Source organism: Vitis riparia, chromosome 11, assembly GCF_004353265.1.
Source record: "Vitis riparia cultivar Riparia Gloire de Montpellier isolate 1030 chromosome 11, EGFV_Vit.rip_1.0, whole genome shotgun sequence".
Taxonomy (NCBI): Eukaryota; Viridiplantae; Streptophyta; class Magnoliopsida; order Vitales; family Vitaceae; genus Vitis; species Vitis riparia.
The window spans coordinates 3,659,072-3,681,424 of NC_048441.1; the positions used below are offsets into that span (position 1 = coordinate 3,659,072).

General features: G+C 31.2%; 2 protein-coding genes across 2 annotated transcripts; both read right to left on the reverse strand.

Moving 5' to 3' along the window:
- Nucleotides 1-2,470: 2,470 nt before the first annotated feature.
- On the reverse strand, nt 2,471-3,155 carry LOC117924472 (uncharacterized protein At2g29880-like). Its single transcript, XM_034843087.1, has 2 exons — nt 3,020-3,155; nt 2,471-2,935 (listed from the first exon to the last, which is right to left on the reverse strand). The coding sequence occupies exons 1-2, from the start codon at nt 3,122-3,124 to the stop codon at nt 2,564-2,566; spliced, it is 477 nt and encodes a 158-aa protein (XP_034698978.1). The 5' UTR covers nt 3,125-3,155; the 3' UTR covers nt 2,471-2,563.
- A 16,724-nt stretch (nt 3,156-19,879) lies between these two features.
- On the reverse strand, nt 19,880-21,263 carry LOC117924861 (protein TIFY 5A-like). Its single transcript, XM_034843577.1, has 2 exons — nt 20,593-21,263; nt 19,880-20,292 (listed from the first exon to the last, which is right to left on the reverse strand). Exons 1-2 carry the CDS (start codon nt 20,830-20,832, stop codon nt 20,113-20,115), a joined length of 420 nt encoding a protein of 139 aa, XP_034699468.1. The 5' UTR covers nt 20,833-21,263; the 3' UTR covers nt 19,880-20,112.
- Nucleotides 21,264-22,353: the final 1,090 nt, after the last annotated feature.

Sequence of the window (22,353 nt, forward strand, 5' to 3'; positions counted from 1 at the left end):
TTGATTTTAATTATTTATGAAAATACAAAATAATTATATGTAACAAAATAATTAATGAAAATAATTTTAATATAAATATAAGCATAATTAAAAAATTTAGAGGTTTAAGATATAAAATTTTATATATTCATGCTAAATAAAATATTTATTTATTTTATAAACTTTATCACTTATAGATTAAATAAATATCTTTATCATATTATTTTATTATTTATAGTATATTAAATTATATTTATTTTATTATTTATAAATCTTATTTATTTTAATTTTTTATGTAAAAATCTTAGGGCCTGTTTGGTTGTTGTTTTTGAAAACTGTTCTAGAAAACAGTTTTTGAGAACAGATTTTAAGAACAGTTTTTGGTGTTTTTAGAAAAAAAATTGTGTTTGGGAACTGAATTTTGAAAAACAGTTTTTGTTCTCAAAAACAAAAAAAAACATGTTTGGCTTAGTTAATAAAAAAACATGTTTGAAAGATGTTTTTTTTCTTTTCCAATTAATAAAATATTTTCTTCAAGTAACTTTATATTATAAATTTATAAATATTTTTAAATACACATTTCATTTAAATTAAAAAAAATTATTTAATTTTAAATTTTTTATATAAGTTGATAAATTATTAAAAATAAAATAAAATATGATGTATGTATTTCACATGGGTCTTTTGTCCATCCTACTTGTACAATTATAAATTAAATTTATAAGCAATATTTAATCATTATAAATTAAAACAAACATCACATAACACTAATGAGAACTAGTTAAGTTAACAAATATATATAAATTCTAACAAAACACTAAAGTGTTGACAAATATTTAAAATTAAAAATAAGATAAGTCATGGATTGACATTAATATAATTTGCCCACATCACTTCAGCAATTTGATCTCTACAAGCTGCCATAGCTGCTGCACTCTCATCTGATAAATCAATTGAATGGTTTCTGCTACTTGTGTTCTCTTCTTCACCTTCGATTGAAAGGTCTTCTACCTCATATTCTCTAAACAATTGATCATTCCGAGTTGATAGACGAATCCAATTATGAAGGGTACAACATGCAACAACAATTGATGGTTGCCTACTTGGCTTATAACAAGGCATCATCCTTAATATTGGAAATCGGGTCTTCAAAACACCAAAACATCTTTCAATAATATTCCGAAGAGATGAATGTCTATAATTAAAAAGTTCTTTATACCTGATAGGTTGATTACGTCTACCCCGATATTCTTGTAAATGATATCGCTCACCTCGATATGGTGGCAAAAATCCAGATACACAAGGATAACCAGAATCAACTACATAATATTTTCCTTCACTTGGCCAAGGAAAATTGACTTCTGGTCTAGTCAATGCATCTAAAAAGACACGTGCATCGTTTGTTGTTCCTTCCCAACCAGCATAAACAAATGTAAACATCATGTCAAAATTACATGCACACATAACATTTTGTGTTATAACTGTTTTTCTACCTCTAAAACTGGTTTGTCTTGCACCAATACAGTCCTACAACAACAAACATTTATTATTATTAAGGAAATAAATTAAATAATCGTCATGAAATTCACATTTATAAATATTTTTTTATAAACTCTTACCTTAAACCATGGAAAATATTTAGGATTACTAGCAACATATGAAGACACCTCATTGGTCATATTGTTAGGACATATGAGAATTTTGCCAAGTCGACATAATGCACGTCTAACTTCTTTAAAGTGTCGAGCGACAGTCTCTATGGAGTGTTGAAAACAGTCTGCTACAACCCTCATTCTCACATTATGTCCTACGATTAGTAAGAACATAGCCACTGCCTCTTCAACTGTGACAAATCGTGTATCCTGTAAGTTTTCATGTCTCTTAAGATGATCACAAAGGTTCATAAATGTTTCTTTATCCATCCGAAATAGTTCGTAGCATGTCTGAGGATGACCTTCTATCATATCTCTTACAAATTGTGCACCACTTAACATTGATGTCCTTTGAGGTGTCTTGCATAAAAATATTTCCTCATACTCATTCATAATGTGAGCAATAAAAATTTCATCTAAATCATCACCCTCTTCAGAAGATGAAGTTGACTCATATAGTGAACCACTGCTTGTGCTATTATCATTCATTGGTTACTACATAAAACAAATGAACTCACAATATAAAATAACACGAAATGAATATTAAAGTAGTTATAATATAAGTTTCATAACCATAAATAACATCCATACAATGACAAACTAAAGAGCATGGTAAAAGATTCTAACCAAAAGATAAATAGTACATATTACAATGTCATCATAATAGTTATGCATCCAAACATTCACATTTAAAGTCTATCAAGCCATGCCATTTTCCTCTCATCAGGCATATTCATAAATATCTCTCTCCACTCCGACATTGTGAATTTCTCAACAGCTTTTAAATATTTGTCATTATCTAACAATTCAATGGTTTGTAAGGCTGTCATGCACCTTGTTATGCTAAAATCAGTGGTACCTCCACTAGTAGCTTCACTACTAGTTCCACTCTTATATCTGTCCACTCTAGCCAATAATGCCTCAGTTCTAGCTCAAGATGTTTCTGTTCTAGCCTTTGATGCCTCAACCCAAGCTTTCAAAGCATCTCCCATTTGACTTAATCTGGATTCTTTCTTACCTCTACGCTCTAATAGAGAATCAGTTACACGCTTTCCAGAACGGGTGGTCACTCCTCCTGCCATTTCTGGTTGTGGAAGATCATCAGGGATCTTAGTATCTACATCCACATGCACTCCACCATGTTCCAAATTGTCATCCATCTCATCTTCATCATCAGTGTTTGGTGGATCTTGGGTGGAAGAGTAGTGGAGGGCACCGGTTGTTGTTGATGGATTAAAGATCAATACCAGCACGTTGTAGTTTGGGCATCCCTTTGAGCGGAATCTTTTTGCATTTGGGTGTGCCTAATAGAAGGAAAAAAAAAATTCACTCTTAGTGTTTACCAAATATTTAAATTAAAAAGTAATTAGTTTAAAAGTTATTTTTACCCGAATGTAATTTTGCCAGGTTTCCTCAAGAGCATGCACTGTGTTAGTTTCAGCATCCCAACCAAATCCAGTATGCTTTAAAAGATCAGAGAACTCACGGTGCATTGCACGTAGTTTATTAAACTTTTGTTTAAGCTGCTTCAAGTTGAAATTTCTTTTCCCTTGACTATTGACCTCAAGTAAGATCCTTCTCCATGTGTTGGTACTAAATGTACCACTATCCATGTTACCTTTATTAACTTCATTTATCATGATGTCAATAAAGATTTTCTCTATATTACCTCTCCATGTTCCTGCATCCTCAACATCTGTTATCTCAGTTGTCATCTGTACAATCCCATCACAAATAAAAACTCTATGAGGAGACAGCTTTTAAAACCACCAATAGAACTTAAGGCTATGTTTAAATGAGAATTAAGATTGTTGACGTATAGTGTAGTGTATAAAAATATGAAAGAAAAATAAATAAAAATAAAAATAGATTTGATATTAATTAGATTTTAAAGACTTTTTTTTTTTAGTTTTTATAAAATTTGAAACAAAAATTGGGGAAAAAAATGAAAGAAAAGTAAGTTTGATTAATTTTATATTTGATTAATTTTAAAATTAAAATATTTTTTTATATATTTTTAAAATAAATCAAACATGATAAAATCATTTTTATTATTTTTTTATTGATTTAATATTTAATTTTATTAAAAATTATAGTGTATTCTATTAAGATGAGATAAAAAAATTTAAAAAGAATTAATTTAATATTTATAACTAATCTAAATAAAATAAATAAGACATAAAAATAAATACAAGTAAGGATATTCCCCTTTGACCGTTTGATTTCAATAATTTTGATTTCAATAATGTTAAAAAATTAATTTTTTAATGTTTGATTTATTACAAAAATATACCATTAAAATTAAATAAAATTTATATATTTTAAATTATATAATCATATGAAAAAATTAAAATAAGTTTGAAGTAGTATATAGAAAATAATTTAATAATTTTGATTTTATTTTTTATTTTTATTTTTTACTTTATTATAATTTTTTAATTATTTTTGCTTTCATGAAATCGGAAGGTGGGAAGAATGGAAGAAGCAAAGAGTAGAGGTTAACCGGGCTTTGGAGTCTGGATGAGAGAGAAGAAGAGCAGATCTACAGAGAGAAAGGGTTCTTGGTGATTCAACACCGGGCTTTGGAGTCTGGATGAGAGAGAGGAAGAGCAGATCTACAGAGAGAAAGGGTTCTTGGTGATTCTCTTCTTCTTCTTATTCTCTTCATTTTTTCCATTTTCCTTGAGGTATTTTACCCGTCAAGCCTGGATTTTCCCGTTTGATTTCCATGTCTTCAAGTAAGGTTTTTGTTTTTTTTTTTTTTAACAGAACAACTTAAGAAAAATCAAAACGGGAAAAAATCAGGATTTTTTTTTCTATTTTCATTCTCGTTCCCCACTTTTCTCAGCATCCAAACAGGAAAATATAAACGAAAAAAAAAAAAAAACTAACAACAGGTGATAAAAAAAAAAAAGCTCAGATCTCATTCTATTTTCATTCTCGTTCCCCACTTTTCTCAGTATCCAAACAGGAAAATATAAACAGGAAAAAAAGAAACTAACAGCAGGTGATAAAAAAAAAAGCTCAAATCTCATATGTGGAAATTACCCAGATCTAACATTTCCCTTAACAAATATTGCCAAAAAAAGTCTATTTTACTAGATCTATAAAAAACAACTTCAACATATGTGGAAATTACCTTCGTTTCTTGCTACTGGAGATGTCGCGACTATGTTGGAGAAGAGGCGACGCGACTGTGCTGGAGAAGAGATGAGAACGGGAAGAAAAAAAAAACACGGAGAACAAGCCCTTTTTTTGTTGTTTAATTTTGTTATGTAAACAGTAAAAAAACGGGGAAAACAACATTTTGTTGTTCTCTAAACAGTGCTATTTTGAGAACACGGGGAACAACAAAAACAAAAATGACTCTCTCAACCAAACAAGTTTTTGGTGTTTTTTGTTTTCAAGAACAAAAAACAGTTCTTGAAAACACTAAACAAACAGGCCCTTAGTGATTATGATTTTAGCTTTTTACTTATAGTTTTAACTTAATCGTAGTCCTAACTTTTAACTTCATTAAAATATTTAATTTTTTTGCTTATATAAAATAAAAAAATTGACTATGATTCAAAAAAAATATTTTTTATTTATATAAAATAAAAATAAATTATATTTTTCATAAAAAAAAAATTGTATTAAATATTTTCTATTAGGAATTAAAAAATTTATAGATTGAAATTGGTTACCGTGCACCAGAAAAAAAAAATAAAAATAAAAATAACATACCCTTGATTCATTTAAATTGTGTACCATTCAAATTGTGCATCCCTACTTATTCAAATTATGCACTTAGGTGCATAGTTTTTAAACACAGTAATGCTCACCATTGATCCACATTTTTCATATCCATCCCCACTCAATAGCATGAGTCTGTTTCTATTGTAAAAAATTGATTTGTTTTTTTAAAGTTGAAATCATCACTTATTTTAGCTTATTTGTTAAAGGAAAATAAAATAATAAAGAAACTTTATATGACTCCTTATTTGAAAAAATGACAAGTATGCAAACCAAAAAAAGAATTCGGGGTCAGCTCACTTGTTAAAAAGTTACGATAATAAGTTGTAGCACCTCTTTAAGTTTATATACCTATGATCTTTATTAAATGAATGAAAGGAATTATGATAATTGCTTAATCAAAACATAGATAGATACCAAGGAAAGTATGATACAAATAAACATACAACATGACATGGGGTGAAAAAAATAAATTACAAGAATATACAAAAATAATATAAGATAAGTGCATAGAATGATTTATTAGAAGAAATGTTTATTACTTCAAAGTGTTGGGACACAATTTTAAAGATAATTCAATTATTTATTTACAATAAAGTTCAATTTATTAACAAAGGATTTGATTTATTTATTCACATTAAATTTATTTTCAAATAGACATTTGGTAGGTTTTTTATTAAAATAATTTAGAGAATACAATTTCATTTAAAGAGAAAATTTTGAATTTGATTTTATTTACAAGAATATGATTTTTTATTTATTTTTTCTAGAAAAAGAATGAATTTTTACAATTTTTATTTTCAAAAGAGTATTTCAATTCAATTTTTGTTTAAATAATTTTTTTTTTTTACAAATTCATTTACAAAAGAAAATTCCAATTTTATTTTATTTACAAATGAATTTATTTTTATTATTTTTATTGAAAACTAGATTTACAATTTTATTAAAAAATAAGTATTTAAGTTTATATTTAGAAAAAGTGATTTTACAAAAAGAGACTTTAGTTTATTTTTGTTGGAAGGAAATTTTTGGAATTTTATTATTTTTAAGAAAATATTTTGTTGTTTTAGAGAAAAAGATGATTTTGTAACTTTATTTTTTAAAAAAAAAATTCCTATTTTTAATAAAAGGTTATACAATTATATTTTGAAAAAATAAAAATTATATTTTACCATTTTATTTAAAAGAATTTTGTGACTTCACATTGACATGTTACTTAAAGATCATTTTTAATAGTTTTTATTTAATAGTGTGTTAATAGTCCCATAATTTTATGTGGTTATAAGAAAATATCAGTAATGATATATATTGACGGATATTTTGACACAAAATGTTGGTGGGCCAAAAAATAATTCAAAATCATGGAAATGTAAGAAATGATGGGAAAAGCTCAAATGTCTCTATTTCCCAAGTCCGAATCAAGTTAGGAACATACATAACTATTATAAGTTTTTTCTAAATCTTATACACAGTTGAAAAAGAACATTTTTATAATTTAAAAGGCTTTAGAAAGTGTTAATGAAAATCATATCTCAGATTTGGATGTTCTTGAATCAAATCCACATGGTGAAGATGAAGATCGAAATCGCAGAAGTCTTGTAAACCCAAAGTCTTTCTCTCGATGACTCGAATCTTAATCTTGACACACTTCCGGTGGGGAGGAAAAGAGGGTAAAGGCTATGACTCTCTATCTCTCTGGATGGTGGAAGACAAAAACTATGAAAATCCTAACCCCTAAAGAGTATTTATAGGGTTCCTAAGTGGGCTTAAGTGTCTTGAGTTCATATGGGCTTGAGTCACTTAATATAGCCCAAAATGAGTCTTAATTAATTAATTAATTCAAAGGGGTCTACTAATTAATCAATTAACCCAATCCAAAAACTTTATTCACTTACCCCTATGCAACCTTGTGTAATTATCAAAACACTCTTATGCACAAAAGCAAACCTAGAGTCAGTCCAACTCTCATAATCATAACAAGGTATATGAGCTCAAAGCGAAGACCACTAGGACCTATAGGAATACTGGCTCTCTCAAAATCCAATTCTAAAGTTGATTTAACATCTCACTACAGAGAATCAACTGAATTTCAATATCCTATGTAAATAACAATGAGACACCAAGTGCTCAAGTCTGTAACCTGTTATCCATTGTGTTCAGTCTCCCCATGAACTGGTATCCATAGTCTAACAATGAGAAAACTATCAACTTTTTAAGACTACATCTATCATTATTGAGTTACAGATTCTCCTATTGTGTGTTCAATTAACATAACTTAGCTCTCAAAGAGCCAATGTCAAGTTCCACTTAAGAAACTACTATGACCATAGTTTCCATGAACACACCTCATTAGGATCACTCAAGGGGACACACTATCTAAATCAAAAAGATATCATGGTGCCCCTTTATTGAGATACCTATTACTACTAGCTTCCATCAAGAGTGAGTCAATCCATAGGGAATATATGATTAGCTTACGATCTCACCCTTAGGTCAAAGTCATTGTTAACTTTAGCACAAACTCAATATTTTCTCAAGGTTGAGAGACAACACAATGAAGCAACTTGGTGATGTCATGACTACTTGATAGCCTTAAGTCATGACTCACGTAGGTTCTATCCAATGTATAACCATACACGCTAGTGCACTCACCATGGGAAACTCATCCCGATAGCCAAGACTAGTCATCCCTCCAATTAGGAGGTGGTGCACTACAACCTCTAATGGGTTGCCTAGACCCATAAACTGGTTGTGAACAAGTCATCTATTTGCAAGAAACTCATGACTTAGATTTTTTGTGCAACTTCTAATGCACCTAAGTCACGTACAATACAAAAGATGCAGATAAGAATGCTTGTAAAGTATAATACATTGAATAAGGATAGATAAAAGTGAAATTGGAACATCATTAAGTAAATAATGAATTCCAAATTTATTACATTATATCATTTTTTTAAGGGTTATATCTTAATATTCTCCTACTAGCCCTCAAAGAATCATGCCTATAAAGCATGTTAGATACTCATCTGAAACCTATGTTATCCATGTGACCAATAAAGACTTTCCTTGACAATGTCTTGGTGAAGGGATCTACCAGGTTCTTCACATAAGGTATCTTGTCAACCATCATGTTACTCTTTAAACTATCTCAACACTTTGGAGCACAAACACATAATCCTTTGTTCTCCTAAGATACTTGAGTATATGCTTGATAGCTATCCAATGTTCTAGACCTTGAATAGAATGATATTTACTCACCATATCTACTTCAAAGCAAATATTTGGCCTAGTATATAACATCGCATACATAAGACTACCCACTGTAGAGGCATAAGGTACTAACTGCATGCGCTCTTTCTCCTCGGGTGTTTTAGGACATTGATCATGAGAAAAGGGAATTCCATGCCTAAAAGGTATCAAACCTTTCTTGGAATCCTACATCACATACTTGACCAAAAGCTTATCCATATAGGTAGCTTGACATAGCACTAGTTTCCTATTCTTATGGTCCCTAAAGACCTTAATCCCAAGGATATACTACGCTTCTCCTAGATCCTTCATCTGGAATTGAGTAGAAAACCAGATCTTGACTAATAACAATAACCCTACATCATTACCAATGAGTAAATTATCATTTACCTATAAGATCTTAGAGCACCACCATGCTTCGCTGCAATTTATTGTACTCACAAGGCCCTTTGTTATGAAAATATCCATTTACATCATATAGATGCTCATATAAAGATAATCGTTTAAGAACACTATCTTGACATCCTATTGTAATTTCTCATAAATGACATACACCATAATGGGCAAGAGTACTATGATGGATCTAAATATGACTACCAGTGAAAAGGTTTTCCATATTCGAAACAATGTTTCAAACTATAACCTTTAGCTACAATCTAACCACATAAATATCAACTTTTCCATCTATTTCTTTGTTTCTCTTGTAGACCAACTTACATCCATGGGTTTTATCCTTTCAAGTGCTTCTATAGGAACCCAGACTACATTAGAATCACAAGGATTCTAATTTTGCTTCCATAGTTTTTTACCAAAGATGTGCATTCACATCTCTCATTACTTTATCATAATATATGAGGGTCGATCTCATGTTCCTTTATAATGGCCTCGAAAGACTTTCCCAAATACATGAATCGGTCTGGTTGTTTAACAACCCTCCCACTATGACAAGGCATCGGTGAACTAGAAATAGGAATGGTTGGTACTAAATCCATAGTATCTTGTGTATAGTGAGACTATCTTATAGTATTCTCCAATCTATGTCATTGTTTGCCTTATTACATATCATATAATCTTCATAAAAAATCTGGTATTTGTAACAACAAACACCTTTTGATAATTCTGACTATAAAGTAATAATCCCGAAATCCTCTTTGATATCCTATAAAACTAATACACATCTTTATAAAAAGAATAGGTATTACACATTTTTTAAGATATATCCCCAAAGAATATGGGAAGTAATGAGAAACCAATCACCAATCTCACTTTGTCTATCAAAGTTTAATATCTTATTTCCATTACTCCATTTTGTAATGGAGTCCTTGGTGCACATAATTGGAATAAGATCTCATGCTCTATTTGGAAAAAATCAAACCTACTAGACTAACCACCTCAATTTAAATAAAGTGCCTTGATATGTTTACCCAATAGGTTATCTGATTCCGCCTTAAATTCAATGAATTTATCCAAGGCATCAGATTTCTTATCTACATATCCAAAACTAGAGTATTTATCAATAAAATGATCAAATACCCATACTTTCTATATATAAACATAAAAGGGTTCATATACGTGAGTATGCACTAACTCCAAACATTCCTTTGTTCAAAGTCCTTTAAAAATAAAGGGGTCTCTTGGTCATTTTACCATCTATATAATATTCATAGACTAAAAGATCTTCTGGATTAATAAGATCTAGACTTAATTCCTATATAGATTAATATGACCTAGGCATTAGAAGTCAAATGTTTGATTAGTGCTAATTTCTTTCTTTTAGTGAGATGTGACTATTCTCACTACTTGGCAAAATGATAATGGAGTCTCACATTAAAAAAAAAAAAAAGTAATACCTCTCACTTGCTTGCACAACTAACCTTGCAACTAAAGTTAAGGTAAGTACAATCCCATCATGCGACCTTCTCACTTGTTGAAAGCCCTATAAAGAACTATAGATAGTGGGGTTGAAATCTATCCACTACAATTGGTGAAATCCACCACTATTTATTTAACAATAAGAATATGATGTGTACTTGTCTATCCTTAGGCACTCTAAGCATTCCTTTTCTAGTGTCTTAAAGGTCACAAAGGAATTAATGCCCATGAGTTTGATCTCCCATTCCTTTTCTTGAACTTTCTTTATTTAGTGTTTGTTCTTCTTCTTGTTATTCTTGGTAGAAGAGCCTAAAGAACCTTGACTTCCATATGAACACCTTTCCACTCTTTGAGAATTTTCTTATCCATCCCAAAAGAGTCTAATAAGATCTCTAGGATAACATGAATCATGGTGTTCATAATAGTATTAAGGGAAACTTGTTTAGTTAACTTGTCTTTATCACCAAATAACCCTTCCAACTTTAAAGAGAATATCATAGACTATGGCAATAGACATGTGTTGCTTTTGCAACACATTATCTAAAGACCCAAGTATGAGAGACTTAGTCTTTTGATCCATCTTATGTCACATTTGATGTGTTTATCTTTCTTTATGATAGGTTTGTTAAAATGAAATAACAAAATCTACCAAAATTAGCTTCTATGCAATTAATGCTATATCCAGATTGCTTTCAAAATATAATTAGGTCCAATTTAAACAAAAGATAATAGGTGACAGGTTAAAGACATGATATTTATAATAAATATAATAATTCCATGCATTAAGAAAAAAAAAACTGAGCATTCAAGACAAGTTGATAATTAATTTAGCAAAAATGTAGTGCTCTCAAACTACATATATCTATGTAAGGTATCCTAGTATCATAAGAATCAAACCTATTTTAGGTAGGTCATGACTCTTATTTCTAGGTAGAGACCCTCTCTAATTAATCAACCTGCCTTAAACCTCCAAAGGTTATCCTAAGGAATTGATCAACATACCTTTATGTTTAGCCCTTACCATGCAAGTGGGACCGTTTTAGGTGATTCTACCACTTTATGTCTAAATTAAGTATGTAACCAAGATCTTTGACATCAATGTTACCAAGTGAAGAGTTCCATCTTTAGGATTGATTACTCCCACCACAAACGTATATAGTATTGTCCATAAAGGATAGTCCATATCCCTTGATTCCTTGGGTCACCCCATCTTTAGGATGGTAATGAGCCCAAAATCAAGATGAGTTTAATCTTGGAGGCTATAGATTTGCCTATAACCCACTCCCACTTAATATTTTGGAAAAGAGACTTTAAGATAATTTTGGTAACTATCTTAAAATAAATTATCTATTATGAGAATTTCCAAAACTTTTATTTATTACTTGAATTGGGACTCTTATGCCAAATAGGAATATCTTTTATATTCCTTATCCTTAAACTTTCGTTTTCAAACTAAATGGTTTCCTTCTTCTCTCATGGGGGAAGAGTCTAGAGGACCAATTTAGGTTTCATTCTCCTTCTCTTTGGGGGGAGCTTGGAGAACCACCTAACCTAAATTAAGGAAAGTCCCCAAAGGAATTTAAAAATTCAAATGACAACAACCAATTTCTTAAATAAATAATAGTGGAAATAAAACTTATGAAAATTTATTCTCTTTCAAGAAAATCCAAAATTACCATTTTAATTTATTTTATTTGAAACAATATCTTGGTAAGTTATCTCAATTATGAATTACCTATCATATATTTTTCTAAAAATAATTTATTTCTTTAAATTAGAATCTTGTGCTAAATAGGAAAGATTTTATTTCATAAAGACTTGGAAAAATAAAACTTCTTCCTTAAAATAAAAAGATTGTTAGAGATCTAAAATCTAAAAAGATTTATTTTTTTAAAAAAATCTTCAGGAGTTTAATTTTGAAAAGGAAGCAAGTTCCTTATTTCTTTCCAACTTGTCTTTACTTGAAATAAAAATTTCTTAATTCCTAACACATTCCAATTTAATAAATTATCTAAAAGAATGAAAAATCATTAACTTACGAATACCAAAATATATTAAATTCCAAAAATAAATAAATAAATAAAAGATATAAAGGAAATTAAATAAATAATTCTCATGGCCTTAGAGATCCTATTGCAAATTTGGTAACTATAATTGAGATAAAATCCAAATTATCAAAATAGCCCTACAACCAAAGATAGGGTTAGTAAAAAAATAAAAACTCAATGGGCCCAATTTCCACAAAAAGAGCCCAAAATTTGAGCCCAAACTACCAAAAACAATTTGGTCCAAACTCAATCTTGTAATTGCACGCCCTTTGTACAACCTTACTTTAATCAGTCATGTCTCCCTCATTTTTAACTCCGAATTGAAATCTGTTTGAAGCACTGGATTTCTGACTTCCTAAGCTTCAAAACCATATGTGGTTTGACCCAAAAATCTCAAAGGAGGTATCCCCAATTTTGAGTTGAAATCAGCGTCACTATGTTGCCATGCTTTTTGCGCAATCTTGCTTCAATCGACTATAATTCGCTTATTTCAACCCCGAATTATGACCCGTTTGAAGCATTGGATTCCTAACTTCCTAAGATTCAAAACTATCTGTAGTTTGCCCCAAAAATCTCATGGAATGTCATCCCAATTTTAAGTTAAAGATGATGAAACTGTGCTACCAAGGATCTCAAATCAATATTTTCGCAAAATCTTTCTTTTTACCTAAAACACCATAGGAACTTCTAAAAGAAACTTCAAGAAGCCTTATTTTTTTTTTTCTAGAAAGGGAATGTGCACAAACATTTTGTAATGCTTCGGATTGTTTCCATACTCTCCATAAGTTGCAAGGAATGATAATGATAATAATAACAATAATAAAATAATTTAAAAAAATTACAACAAAATCCTATACTCCAAATATTTGGAGTTTACATATCATTCTAAGATAAAAAAGGATTTTTACAAAAAAAAAAAACAAACAAAAACAAAAAATCCTATGTCTCTTATGAGGCTTACAACCCATCTAGGAAAAGTAAAAACCAATCCAAGTAATTATTATATCCCCGATAAAAAAACAATCACAATTATAACCATCATATTATAACAAGATCATAATAAAAAAAAAAACGCACATTAATTATCCTTGGGGCCATAGGATAAACAAAAACCCTACAAAAACAAGTTGGCACACCCTAAAATGGTTTTAGTACGATTACTAATCTATGACTCTGATACCAGTTGATGGAAAAAACATGGATATCTTCGTTTTCCAAGTCCGGATCAGGTTAGAAACAAGTATAACTATCCTAGGCTTTTTTTAAATCCTATGCACAACGAAGAAATAATATTTACTTTAAAATGATTCAGAAAGTGCTAACGAAAACCATACCTCATATTTGGATGTTCTCAAATCAAATCCATATGGTGAAGATGAAGATTAAAATCGTAGAAGTCTCGTAAACCCGAAGTCTTTTGCTCGATGAGGAAAAGAGGGTGGAGGCTATGACTCTCTATCTCTCTGGATGGTGGAATACAAAAGTTATGGAAACCCTAACCCCTAGAGAATATTTATAGGGTTCCTAAGTGAGTTTAAGTGACTTGAGCCCACATGGGCTTAGGTCACTTAATCTAACCCAAAATGGGTCCTAATTGATTAACTAACCCAAAAGAACCTACTGATTAATCAATTAGCCCAATCCAGAGGCCTTGTTCACTTACCTCTATGCAACCTTGCGTGATTACCAAAATGCCCTATGGTACAAAAGCAAACCTAGAGTCAATCCAACCCTCATAACCCATGCCAACAAGCTATATGAACTTAGAGCGGAGACCATTGGGACTAGCTCCCTCAAAATCCAATTCTAAAGTTGATTCAACATCTCACTATAGAAAATCAACTAAATTCCAATATCCTATGTAAATAACAACAAAACACCAAGTGCTTAGGTCTGTGGCTTGCTACCGATTGTGTTCAGTCTCCATGAAATGGTGTCCATAGTCTAACAAGGTGAAAACTATCAGCCTTTCAAGACTATCTTTACCATCCTTGAGTAACAGATCCTCCTATTGTGTGTTCAATTAACATAACTTAGCTCTCAAAGAGCCTATGTCAAGTTCCACTTAAAGAACTACTATGGTCATAATTTTCATGAACACACCTCCTTAGGATCACCAAATGGAACACACTGTCTCAATCCTAAGAGATATCATGGTATCCATTTGTTGAGATACCTATTGCTACGAGCTTCCATAAAGAGTGAGTCAATCCATAGGGAATATATGATCAACTTACAATCTCACTCATAGGTCAAAGCCATTGTTAATTTTAGCACAAGTTCAATACTCTCTCAAAGTTGAGAGACAACACAAGGTTGAGAGATAACACGATGAAGCAACTTGGTGAGGTCATGATTACTTGATAGCCTTAAGTCATGACTCACCGTAGGTCCTATACAATGTGTAATCATATATACTAGTCATCCCTCTAATTAGGAGGTGGTGCACTACAACCTCTAATGGGTTACCTAGACCCATGAACTGGTTATTAACAAGTTATCTATTTGCAAAGAACCCATGACTTAGATTTTTTGTACAACTCCTAATGCACCTAAGTCACATACAATACAAAATATGTAGGAAAGAATGCTCATAAAGTATAATACGTGGAATAATGATAGATAAAAGTGAAACTGGAACATCATTAAATAAATAATGAATTCAAAATTATTACATCATGTCATGCTATTAAGGGTTCTATCCTAACATGAAAAACTCTTAGAAATGAAATTAGAAGTATAACAGATACTTAGAGTTGTTTTGTTGAAGAAATTAATATATGTATGATATGATTTGTAATATTAAATGTAATTATATTGTATTGGTCTTAAATGTGAATTTTACAAGTATACACTCATTATGAAGCTAAATTATTGCAAATGTATTAATTATGTGATTTAAATGTATTACTATGATAAGGTAATTTACTTACATCTATTAAAAATATACTAATTGATTGTAAAAATGTACTAATTTAAATTCAATATTATATTCATTTAAAAATATACTAAACTAATTTATTCTCAAGAGGCTACTATTACATTTGAATATCAAAATAAAATTAAATCATTAATTTAAAACTAAATTATTGTAAATGTACTAATTATGTTATTCAAATGTATTTATATTTTTATTTAAAAATATCGGTACATTTTGACACAAAATATTTTTATTTAAAAATATTAATAATTAAAATTAACTTATTTATAATATTTTTTTAATTAATTTATAAAATATATAAAAAATATATGTATAAAAATTATATATATATAAGTTAAAAATTTACATTTATTAATTCATTAGGCTTCATCCATTTTTTTAGTCCAATAGATAAGATTAAAAAGTCGTCATGTATAGACTAGTTGGGTTGATCCAACATTGACCCATTGAACAAAATAAAAAAGTTTGGAGATTAGACATCACCATTTTTTTTAACCGAGAAGTAAATCGGTCCTCTTAGTCTTCTTCGACGAAAGATGGCCGATTGCATGTGTTACACATAGTGACATTTAATTGATGCAAAAAGAAGAAGGATAACACTAGCCACCTTCTATTCCAAATGTATATTGCTTAGCTCATCTGCAAGCTCTCATTCTTCTTTAAGGAGGAGATTGAAAGGGTCTCATCCTTCTCCGAACCGTTTTAATTGGCTTCGACCGTAGTCTGAATCTTTGGCCGCCTTTTGTGTGTTTCCTCCTAAATATCTAAATTGTTTTCTACTGGCTAACGCCTTAGCTTGGGGGGGGTTCTAAGAGATGTAATTAACTGCTAAACCATGTCTTCTCCTTGAAAAAGTTAGCTTGCATAATGAGAGAAGCAGTTAATTGCTCGAAGTGCGAGTACATGCGCTACTACTACTTCATAAATGAAAATTTGGCCTTTTTTTTTTCACTCAAGATCGATTTTTTGCTTGTATCACTGATATATTCAGTATCACTAATATTTATCGATTTTTTTTTTATATTTTCGTTTATCAATATATCTTATCTATATATCGCATTCATCTTCTCCGATACATGATATATCGACAATATATCATAATACTTTTATCCTTGATTATAACCTATTTGATATAACTAAAAGTGTGTTTGACAATATTTATATTGGAAGTGTTTTTAGTTAAAGTGTTTTTTCACGAAGCATTTTTAAGAGAATCACTTATCAAATATTTTTTTTAAAAAAAGACACCTCAAGTAATTTTCCAACACTATAAATGAATCTTCAAAATTTTAAAAATGTTTCCTAAATTTGGTCAAATACTTTTTTTTTTTTTTGTCAAAAACACTTTTTAGGTTAAAAATGTTTCTTATTTTAAATCTTTTATATATAAAGATTAAACCATTTTAAAATGCCTCAAATTTTAACTATTTTTTATAATAAATAAATATAAGAAAATCAATTTTTTTAGTATTTTTCTTTTCAATTTTTTTTTATTTGAAACCACATATAAAGAAAAATGATTTCTTTTCATATTTAATCATACCATAAAAAAATTCAAAATAAAATTAAGAATAATTAAAATTACTTAAAAATGATTTATTTATATATTTAGGGAAAGTTGTGTTTTCATGGGCCAATATGGTAATAATATTGTTTTTGGAACCCAGGTTTATAAAATGGGAAAAACATTTGTTAATGTGGAAACTTATATCAGTTTCATGCACTCTGAGCCGGTTGTTTTTTTTCTACCGAAATTGCCCCTCCAGGTATCCAGGTCAGCAGCCCATCTCAGCACGTGAAGGTAGTACTTGAGGTGCGTTAAGGTAGTACCTGAGGTACATTAAGGTAGTACCTGAAGACCATTAAGGTAGTACCTTATGTGCATTAAGGTAGTACCTTATGTGCATTAACGTAGTACCTGAAATTTCTTATAATTACATAAGGTATCGTTGGAGTAACCTATGAGAACATAACAATGTCATGCTGCAATAGGTAATGAAATTAACTAATAAAAATCTGAAGCCACAAAATGGCTACATTTCTCGCAAGTGCGTTAAGGTAGTACCTGAGGTACATTAAGGTAGTACCTGAAGACCATTAAGATAGTACCTTATGTGCATTAAGGTAGTACCTGAAATTTCTTATGATTACATAAGGTACCGTTGGAGTAACCTATGAGAACATAACAATGTCATGCTGCAATAGGTAATGAAATTAACTAATAAAAATCTGAAGCCACAAAATGGTTACATTTCTCGCAGGTGCGTTAAGGTAGTACCTGAGGTACATTAAGGTAGTACCTGAAGACCATTAAGGTAGTACCTTATGTGCATTAAGGTAGTACATGAAATTTGTTATGATTACATACGCCACCGATGGAGTAACCTATGAGAACATAACAATGTCATGCTGCAATGTGTAATGAAATGAACTAATTGTGTCTTAAGTCACACAACAACAACATTTCTCAAATATGCACTAAGATAGTACCTGATGTACATTAATGTAGTACCTCAAGCCCATTAAGGTAGTACATGTTTTGCATTAAGGTAGTACCTGATGCGATGAAACAATTCTGTCTTCGTTGACAAAAGATGTACACTACAAATTCCAACAAACATTACAAATTCACAAACATTACCAACAATTTCTACTAACCAACACATAATTTATGCATTTTAATCGCCAATATATGATATTGCCTAATTATATTCATCAATTATTACCATCAGTCTAAAAATCTGAATAAATACACAAGTTTTCCACCCAATTTCTAAATATGTCCACAACATTTTTCCATTTCATGAGTCTCCAATACACAAAAATATTGAGATCGAACAGCCGCTCATACGATCCAAAATCGACATTCGCCTCAACCTATGCCCTCACCAATGGAGGAAAAATTGCAAATACAACAACCACTCGAAAATCACTCTTTTGCTCCAGTTTAAACAAAAAAAATATTAAAAAAACAACCCTAAATACAAATTAATTACCTTCACATTTGATGTGAAGGTTACAGAAAAATGTGATCCAATGAGAAGAACACGAGATTCTTCTTCATGAACCCAATATATCAGAGTTGTCGCTTCCATTCCGGTTCGCTTTCCTAAACCAGATTTTCAGTCAACACTTACCCTCCTCAAGCCGTCTTCTTAACTCGACCTTGTTTCAATGAAGTGCTCCATTTGGTTCTTCACAATTACCACAAGCAACAAAAATTTCGATTCAGGTTTTCAAGTAAAGGTTTATACTTTCAAATGTGTGAAATTTTGCAAATTTTCACACCCTCTTCGATCCGAAGGGGTGACGAAATTGGGATGATCGGGTTCAAATGGTTAGGACTTTGAGAGGAGAAGGGGCTGAAGATAGAAAACTAGATTGGAGTTTGGGATTAAAGGCTTCAGAAATTAAATGAGAGAAATTGTTGAAAAATATACAAGATTCTCTGCTTCGCCTCGGTGACGGAGTGAAGACAGATGAGAGGAATGGCTGCAAAAATGAGAGAGAGGGAAGAAAGAACGGCTGAACGCTAGGGTTTTCTTGTGGGAACCTCTGATTCGCCTCCGTGACAGAGTGTAGAAAGATGAGAGGAATGGGTACCTGGAGGGGCAAGCTCGGTAGAAAAACACAGCCAGCTCAGAGTGCATGAAATTGATATAAGTTTCCACATTAACAGATGTTTTTCCCATTTCACAAACCTGGGTTCCAAAAACAATATTATTACCATATTGGCCCATGAAAACACAACTTCCCCATATATTTATACATAAAAGTTAAAAGAAATAAAATAAATTTAAAACAACATAGAAAAATAATTTATTAATTTTATTTCTTTCACTTATTTATTTCAAATTTTCCAAATACTAAACATCATCTTAAGATTGATTTTAATTTGGTCAAAGAATGCTCCTCGTGCAAATTCCCGGTTCCCTCCTCCTCCCCTCCCACCCCCCACCTTCCCACACATTGGGATAACGTTTTCAACAACTAGGACACGTAATACACGCTTATCTAACAGTATTTGGACCAATTCATGGCCGTGCTAATTAATCACCGCTGTCTCTGTCACTCGTCGCCCCGTTATTTTTTATATCATACGAAACCCGTGTATGTTCCTCTACAATCGACATAGATTTTTTTATTTTTTTTAAAGAATTAGAAAAAACAAGGTAAAATCCTAAAAAATTAATTAAAATTATTTATTAGGAACAAAATTAGAGAAAAATGCGTACAAGATTATTTGGTTGGATAACTACATTTATGTGTGTTAATAAAAAAATTTTGAATTATCTCCAAAGATGTTAGAAAATCCCAATTCAATTGTTTTTTTTGATAAAATTTTCATTCCAAATCGTAAATGAAACTACAATAGGAGAATCGACTAAAAAATATGGTAGTGGTGGATATAATCATGTAATACATAAATCACATTTGTCTCAATACGGAAATCCAAATCTGGCAGCCTACCAATCAGTCCAACAATTCGTGCCAAAAAAAATAATAATAATTTAATTTCAGTTTAACGTTATACATCATCCGTTTATAACGAATGACAGAAATTAATGAAAAAATGGTACAGGTTATCTCACTGAGTTGACCTGAATCAAACTCACAATTAGAGGGGAATCAGGGATTAATGATTGTATGGGGACATAGCTTCCCTCCTATTCTTTCGCTTCTGAAGGAACCGGTGGAGCGATCTCTTCATTGAAACACCCGAAGGGCCACAGAGCTGAGATTGCATAGATGGCGACAGCGGGGCTCTCTTCCTTTCCTCCATTTCTCTACTTGCAGCCAGTATAATTGCTCTAGCCTGCAATATGTGGATTAACTTGTTAATTGCCTATAATCAAGCAGCGGCATTGATGATTGGTCTCCTGTCAATTTCATCGCCAGTGGAGGTTGTTAATGTGAAACTAAAACTGATGAATTTTCCAATGCAATGCTCTACTTTATTCGGGTGCTGGGCCACCACCCTGGAAGAAGACTTTGTTTGCAAGGAAAATGGCCCATGACGGCATCCACTTTCCAAGCACTACCTGGGGAGGAAGGGGAAGGGGGAGGGGGAGGGAAAGAGAGACCCAGAAACAGTCATTCATACATAAACACATACCCGAAGCTCTGTAACATCAGAAACGCAAATCCTTCCGTTGTAGAAGATGGTAAGCTGCTGCCGTTGCTGTTGCTCTTGGGGGCTTCCTCCTCCTCTCATAGTGGGAATTGAAGAATTGTGAGCAGTGGAGGGAAACAGTGGAAGTTCCAGATTCATGGGCTTGTTACTCTCCATCTTGATTGATTCTTGAAGGGCAGAGGGGAAGTTGTTTTGCTTTCTTAGATTGGGGGTAAACTCCATAAAGACGAAAATAAATGGGGAAGGCAGGTAGCTGGGGGGTTTAACCTTTATGTAGGTACGGTGTGAGATAGCTGGCCCAGCCCCCACTGGATAACAGTTGGAAATTGATAAACTTGGGGTGTTGAACGCGTAATGCACACATAACCGACACAAAACAAAAGATCAAGCCTTTCAATCTCCACGCGGATCACGATCTCCCCTACCTCCGAACCACAAACAAGCCTTCACAGCTTCACTCGTGTCCTTATTTCACATTCATACCCCCCTTTCTTTTCCTCACAGCTGGACAATTATCTCCATTTTCTGGGAAAAAGACGCACCACCTCCCGTGACATAATATTTTTTTTATTAACTTAAATTTTGTGCATGTGTATGCAATTAAGACCTTTTACAAATATTTCATAAAATACTGAGAAATTTGGGAAGTTACTCGATCCATCACCAAGTTTATAATTTCTTACGTGGGTTTTGTCAAAAAAATTAAAATATTTTTATTTAACATAAAGAGACTTGTCAATAAAAATTACAGTTATGACCTTTTATTAGATAATAATTTGTTATGTTATACCTCTGAACAACTTTTAAGAGCTTGAGCTATTGTATCTCCACCCTCTTAAGGGTGTTTCAACCATGTCGTTCTTAAGGTCCAATTTTGTCTTCCAATCACACTATTTTGGGGATGGTGAGTCTAACATTGTATGTTGAGTGACAATGCCATGTTCAATCCTGCATAAACCTTGCAAATGGACTAATTAATTGTCCCCTTTTGAGTTTATTTTCTAACTTAAATTTATTTTTATTGAACTTTATTGAATTCATGTGTTACAAAATAAGATGAGGCACTTTAATTAGAAATATTAAATACATTTCAAGTTATTAATGAGCATTTTTCACTTGAGGTGATCCATACCCTTAAAATTAGGGAGACCACTCTATAGGTTGGTTAAGGTTGAATTTTTTTTTCTTTTAATTTGAATGTATTTTCTAACTTAAATATGTTTTTATTGAATGATAATAAAATGAATTGAATTCATGTGTTACAAAATAAGACAAGGAGGGGGTTTAAATAGAAATATTAAATAGGTTTCAAGTTATTAATAAGCATTTAAGGATTAGTAAGGTTTTTTTCTCACCGAGGGTGATCAACAAGTTGGTTAAGGTTGACATTCAACCCGAGCTTAATCTAAGAACAAATCACATTTGTCCAAAATTCAACTTAAAACTAACTCATATATAGATAAAGCCTAACACAACTTGGTTTACAACCTAACCTTTTTTTCCTAAGTTTAGAATTAAATTAATTTAGACTTTGGTTGATCAAATTGAACGGATTATATATGTAAGTCAAAATTGGGGTTGGGTTTGCATTGCAAAAGAAAAAAAAAACAAAACAAAAAAAAACAAACAAATAAAAAAAGGAAGAAATATACATTACATTAGTATTGCCAAAATAAAGTTTGCCTATAAAAACTTACATCTTATAATGTACAAGAATATACCATATTGATAATAAATCTCATC

Bases quoted from the DNA above. Each gene is read 5' to 3' on its own strand.
- LOC117924472 (XM_034843087.1), bottom strand. From the start codon at position 3,124: ATGCACCGTGAGTTCTCTGATCTTTTAAAGCATACTGGATTTGGTTGG. The intron at 2,936-3,019 runs GTAAAAATAACT...TCCTTCTATTAG, and splicing joins CCTGGCAAAATTACATTCGG to GCACACCCAAATGCAAAAAG.
- LOC117924861 (XM_034843577.1), bottom strand. From the start codon at position 20,832: ATGGAGTTTACCCCCAATCTAAGAAAGCAAAACAACTTCCCCTCTGCC. The intron at 20,293-20,592 runs GTATGTGTTTAT...CACATATTGCAG, and splicing joins CTGATGTTACAGAGCTTCGG to GCTAGAGCAATTATACTGGC.